This window comes from Carlito syrichta, unplaced genomic scaffold, assembly GCF_000164805.1.
Source record: "Carlito syrichta isolate Samal-C Ts95f unplaced genomic scaffold, Tarsius_syrichta-2.0.1 Scaffold308835, whole genome shotgun sequence".
In the NCBI taxonomy this organism is placed as follows: Eukaryota; Metazoa; Chordata; class Mammalia; order Primates; family Tarsiidae; genus Carlito; species Carlito syrichta.
In genome coordinates this window covers 357990-363942 of record NW_007252931.1, presented here as the reverse complement: position 1 = coordinate 363942, position 5953 = coordinate 357990, and the positions used below count along the sequence as shown (strand labels likewise).

The window sequence follows — 5953 nt, the reverse complement described above, 5'->3', positions numbered from 1 at the left end:
TTCTTCCTTCCTTCCTTCCTTCCATGTTCTTACTCTGTCTCCCACCCAGCGTGCAGTGTCACAGTCTTGACTCACTGAGACCTCAAACTCCTGGGCTCAAGTGATCCTCCTTCCTCAGCCTCCCAAATAGCTGGAATTTCAGGCACACGCCACCACACCTGGCTAATTTTTCCTATTTTTTGTAGAGCCGAGGTCTCACTTTGTTGCCCAGGCTAAGTTGCACTTTCTTAAATAACACATTGGTATGGACCAGTGAAATCCCAGCGCATGAGGGGAACTTCCAGACCTTTGTAGAAACATCCTTTTTCTTCCTTTCTCTCTCCCCCGTTTGCAGAAGGCTAGGCGTTTGTCTGCTAGCTGAGCCAAGATGGGCGACTGGAGCTTCCTGGGAGAGTTCCTGGAGGAAGTCCACAAGCACTCCACGGTGATTGGCAAGGTCTGGCTCACGGTCCTCTTCATATTCCGCATGCTGGTGCTGGGCACGGCTGCCGAGTCCTCCTGGGGGGATGAGCAGGCTGATTTCCAGTGTGACACGATTCAGCCTGGCTGCGAGAACGTCTGCTACGACCAAGCCTTCCCCATCTCCCACATTCGCTACTGGGTGCTGCAGATCATCTTCGTCTCCACGCCCTCTCTGGTGTACATGGGCCACGCCATGCACACGGTGCGCATGCAGGAGAAGCGGAAGCGGCGGGAGGCTGAGCGGGCCAAAGAGGTCCCGGCTGCCGGCTCCTATGAGTACCCGGTGGCCGAGAAAGCAGAGCTGTCCTGCTGGGAGGAAGCCAACGGAAGGATTGTTCTCCAGGGCACGCTACTCAACACCTATGTCTGCAGCATCCTGATCCGCACCACCATGGAGGTGGCCTTCATTGTGGGCCAGTACCTGCTCTACGGGATCTTCCTGAACACCCTGCATGTCTGCCGCAGGAGTCCCTGCCCCCACCCGGTCAACTGTTATGTCTCGCGACCCACGGAGAAGAATGTCTTCATTGTCTTTATGCTGGCTGTGGCTGGACTGTCCCTCTTCCTTAGCCTCGCTGAACTCTACCACCTAGCCTGGAAGAAGGTCAGACAGCGATTTGTCAAGTCGCGGCAGGGCGTGCCTGAGTGCCAGCTTCCTGGTCCCTCTGCCGGCATAGTCCAGAGCTGCACACCACCCCCTGACTTCAGTCAGTGCCTGGAGAATGGCCCCAGGGGAAAATTCTTCAGTCCCTTCAGTAATAATATAGCTTCCCAGCAGAACACGGACAACCTGGCCACTGAGCAAGTGCGAGGCCAGGAGCAGATTCCTGGGGAGGGTTTCATCCACATCGGCTTCGACCAGAAGCCTGAGGTGCCCAATGGAGTCTCACCAGGTCATCGCCTCCCTCATGGCTACCATAGTGACAAGCGCCGTCTTAGCAAGGCCAGCAGCAAGGCCAGGTCGGATGACCTATCAGTGTAAACCTCCAGCATGAGAGGTCCAAGACCATTTGGTAACAAAAGAGGCTCGGAGAAGGAAGATGTGTCCCTTCCGAGCCTCGTCTTTCTCATTGTCACCACTGCTCTGCTCCCTTTGGGCCCCAGGTCCCAATGGTCTTGATCGTTAATTCCAGAAAGTATAGCCGAGACTCTGTGAGTTTAGTCAGAGACATGGTCACCCACCCAAGTTGCTATCCCCTCCCCATCCTCTACCCAGTGTACTCAATTAAGCCATTTAGATTACTCATTAAACAGGGTAGAGGAAGGGATTTTTTCCATGGCAAAATATGGCCTGGAAGGGATAGCTGGAGGGATAGAATGACTCTCGACACACCAGCAATATACCAGATGGGCTCTCTACGTTCCTGTGTCTCTTTGACTTGATCACCCTTTCTCCCCCAAGGAAGAGCCCAAAGTTCTCAGCCAATAGAGAGCATGAATCAAGGGACTTACATTAGATGTACTTTTGAATTTCTTGTCTCCATGGGCCATTCCTTGAAGTGGTGGTGAGATGGTCTTGAGCTGTCCCTGGCTGTCTCTCCCTTTATTCAGTCTTAAAAGGGGGTCCTTGGAACTTGGCCAGCAGCCTCAACTCTACAAGTGCCTTGATATGTGCCTCTGGCAATGTCCCACCTCAGGGATGTTGCAATCCTTGCCCCTGGCAGGGTGTACACCCAGCCCATGGAGGTGCCAGCTCTTCTAGTGAGTCACTGTACACACAGACTCCACTGCAATTCCTGCCACCACCTGTCATCCTGTGACTTCTTTATAGTTCAGTCTGATGATAGAAACCATCCTTTCCTTTCATCCCTTGGCTGTTCACCCAGTGCTCCCCCAAAGACCTTGTCAACAGGAATACTCAAGAAGCCATCGTTCTTGCTCAGATCCTGACCAGATCACCAGTCACTGAGGCCTGTGGAATTTTGCCTGGTCTTATTAAAACAAAGAGGACATTGGGCTTCTCGGATTCCCCTTGGGAAATAAAATAATTCTGCTGTGAAGATGAAAATTAAAAAGGAGAGAAAACACTGGAAAACTATTTTCCCTCCTATTTATTTCCCTTACTAACTGCCCATTTAAGGTGCCAAGAGGAGGTGTGATGATAGCTAGGGAGGCCCCCACATCTCTCTCTCCCTGGAGGCTTTAGCAGGGGCATGGAAACAGAGGGGAATCTCCAGCTCTCTTGGCAGGGCCCTTATTTAAACAGCACAGAGATCCTTATGTCTCCCTAGTGCCCCTAATGAGACTGTAAAGTGGGGGCTGTCAAAAAAAACCCTGCCTTCCCCAGGGACTGGCCTGGTTTATCTATTCACTGGATCTATAATGGGGGGAGGGACTGTTTTGGAGGCAGGTAAAGGATGATCAGAGTTGGATACTGAGATTCATGGAGAGATGGTTACATTTTAAAAATGCATGCATGTGTGTGTGTGTGTGTGTGTGTGTGTGTGTGTGTCTATGCACTGATAGGTGGGTGAAGAGGAGGAAAGCCCTGAAATAAGGAAAGGAAATCACGAAGAAACTTGTGTCTTCTTGCCCTCCTCTTCAGCTGCCTGGCAGAGGGGCTGAGCCTAACTGTCTTGGTGTTATCAGCTTAAAATGAGAGGTTGGGACTGAGGAGGGTGAAGACCCAGAAGGAATTTCATTCTCTGCCCCATCTGCCCATCTCTGGGTCCCTCTGCTGATATTTGGATGCTATTGGTGGGTGGAAAGAGGGATGAGAGTAGAGAAATGGAGGAAACTGACTGGGAAACCATTTAGGAAAGAATGACTGGTCGTCCCTGGTCACTGGAGGGGACATCTTTTCATCTATTGCCTGGGATTAAGAGTCTCTCTCTTTCTATCTCTGAAATGTGTTGTTTTATAAAATGAGTGTTCTTGAATTAGAAATTCTACGAGATCAATCCTTGATGGTATGGCTTTCAGGAAGGAAAAAGAAAGTTAAGTGTGTAATTTGTCTTAATAAAACTCTGTCTCTACAGCTGTCTCTCCTTTGTGTCCTTGCATGCTGTGACTACAAGAGAAGGATGGCAGGCTTGGTGGGGGAGGGGCACTTGGACCTCACCCATCAGTAAACCAGTCATGCAAAGAGCTTTGGAGTCAGGCATGCAAGAGTTAAAACTCCAGCTGCCGATTTATATCTGGACTCCAGCAAGCTACTTAATCTCTGTGCCTTGGTTTCCTCATCTATAACTGGGCCCTAGTAATATCTACCTCGTAGGGTTATTCATTGAGAGACTGTAAAGAGTTCAGCAGTCTTGGGACATAACAATCTGTCATTAAATGGTAATTGTTGTTACTGTTGTAGTCATTTTTATTATTTTTATTATTTTGAAAGCATAATATTTGGAAACCTGGGATGCTGAGGGATGATTTCAGAACTTTCCCCATGGAGCCCAAAATTTACCTAAGGTGATCAATCTAATTCACATAATTTTATTCTGATAATTAGATTAGAATCACATGGGAATTCATTTATTATTGATTTTAAGAACCATAAGTTTCCAAGAAGTGATACATATGAATAACACCCAAAAAACCACATAGAAGAGGGGAAATTTGACCTTGGCCTTAAAAAGTGGGAAAGCTTTAGAAAAGTAGAGACCCCAAGAATGACTCTGTGAACTCGGTCTCAGTGTTCCCATTTTGCAGATATGTAAACTGAGGTCCAGGAAGGTTCGCTGACAGTGGGGCATTTCTGATTGAGATCTCATCTTTTTGGAAGAGTAGAAATGATTCTTGCTCCAAAGAGAGGGTCAAGAAACCGCCCAGCCCTTCACCAACAGGTGGGTGCTACTTCCAAGAGAAAGAAACAAAGAATGAAAAAGACCAGCAAAAGAGTTATCTTAACTATCAACAATCTTGTTTATCAGGGCAGTAAACCTATTTTAAAGAGGTCTCGCAAAGAGATCATAGAACATATCTTATGATACTGGTGTGGAAACTTGGGAGTTCACCTGGTATCAATCCAAGGGTAAGGTGCTCAGCTCAGAGATGCCAGAGTAGTCTAACTAGAAAAAGCACCTGGGACCCCTTTTTCCTCCTAGAAAATAAGCAGTCCATCTCATAGTTTTACAAACATAGCTATTAATGTCCAACAGTTTACATTATGCCCAGACAGTAAAAACCAAGGGACTTACGTGATAGTGATTAAGATTTCAACCTCATGTATCTCTACTCTCATTTTCCTTCTTTCCCCCTCCCCAGTAAACATTCATCACTAAGGAGAATAAGCTGGTTGATAATATAGTGAACACACTCCGAGTTTTAGGCCCTGTTAGGTCCCTTTCCCTAGTTTCCTTCTTCCAGTGCCAGATAAGACCAGAATTTCTACCACTTACGTTTCATTCCAATGGCTAAAACATTTAAGTAGTTAAATGTCAATAATAAACCTATGAAGAATAATAGTATGAGTGGGTTTCAGATTTTTTTCCTAATAGCAAATTTTGATAATAAAAAAAAGAGAGAGAGAAACAAAATAGCAAGAGCCCTAGGCACATTGCAAGCATCTTGACAGATTGCATTCATGATATGGGCATGAGGAACACAGCAAGGCTGGAGGGAGCCACTAAAGATATTGCTCACTTACCAATCGTCAGGATACCCTGGAAACCCTGCAGTCAGTTTATGTTTCGGCCCTTGACGATAAACAGAACTTTCAAATGCTAGATATGTAAATAGAATAGGATTATGGTTTTTATTCCATCATTGGTCACCTGATGGTCATCAGAGATGTGTAGGGTCTATAGTTTTTTATTGTTATTTCAACTGGAAATAAGAGAAAATTTTATTCAACAAATAATTATCAGCCAGGTTTGGTGGCTCATGCCCGTAATCCCAGTACTTTGGGAAGACAAAGTGGGAGGATTGCTGGAGGCCAGGAGTTCAAGACCAGCCTGGGTGACATGGCGAGATCCTGTCTCAACAACAACAACAAATTAAACATTAGCCAGGCACAGTGACATGCACCTGTAATTCCAGTTCCTTGGGAGGCTGAGGGAGACTTGCTTGAGCCCAAAAGTTTGAGGCTGCATTAAGCTATGAGCACACCACTGCAGTCCAGTCCGACGACAGAGCGAGATTCCTGTCTCAAAAAACACAAAGAACAAATAATTACTGAATAGCTATTTTGAGCTAGGCATTCTGTTAGGGGTTAGGAATACAATTTTGTAAACCAGACGTGGCTCCAACCTCTTGGAGCTTACAGTCTAGTGGGGAAGACACGCTGACACAAGCAAACAAATATACTTTCAATTTGTGACAAGTGCCATGAGGGAAACAAATAAGGGGTTACCAAAGTGGGGCAAGGGGTCTTCTTCAGATAGTGTGACAGAAAGTCCTTTCTGAGGAGGTAAGTTCAAGCTGAGATCTGACAGCTTAGACTTCAGCCATGAGTAGGAGAAGAACTCACAGGACGGAATCCAAATTCCTTCCAGGAAACCCCAGAGTACAGCTGTTCCATATCTTAGTCTGGTCCCACATTTTTGAAAAGCAC

General features: G+C 46.6%; 1 protein-coding gene across 2 annotated transcripts in view; it reads left to right on the top strand.

The window, feature by feature from the left end:
• The window catches only part of GJA5 (gap junction protein alpha 5), a 16522-nt gene extending 14953 nt beyond the window's left edge, over positions 1-1569 (top strand). Inside the window, exon 2 of one of the 2 annotated variants that reach the window (XM_008066010.1) lies at positions 335-1569. In XM_008066010.1, the coding sequence (XP_008064201.1) occupies positions 368-1444 (1077 nt within the window). In that variant the 5' untranslated portion in view covers positions 335-367 and the 3' untranslated portion in view covers positions 1445-1569. The remainder of the gene's footprint in view (positions 1-334) is intronic. The other variant, XM_008066011.1, reaches the window with a different exon arrangement.
• Positions 1570-5953: the final 4384 nt, after the last annotated feature.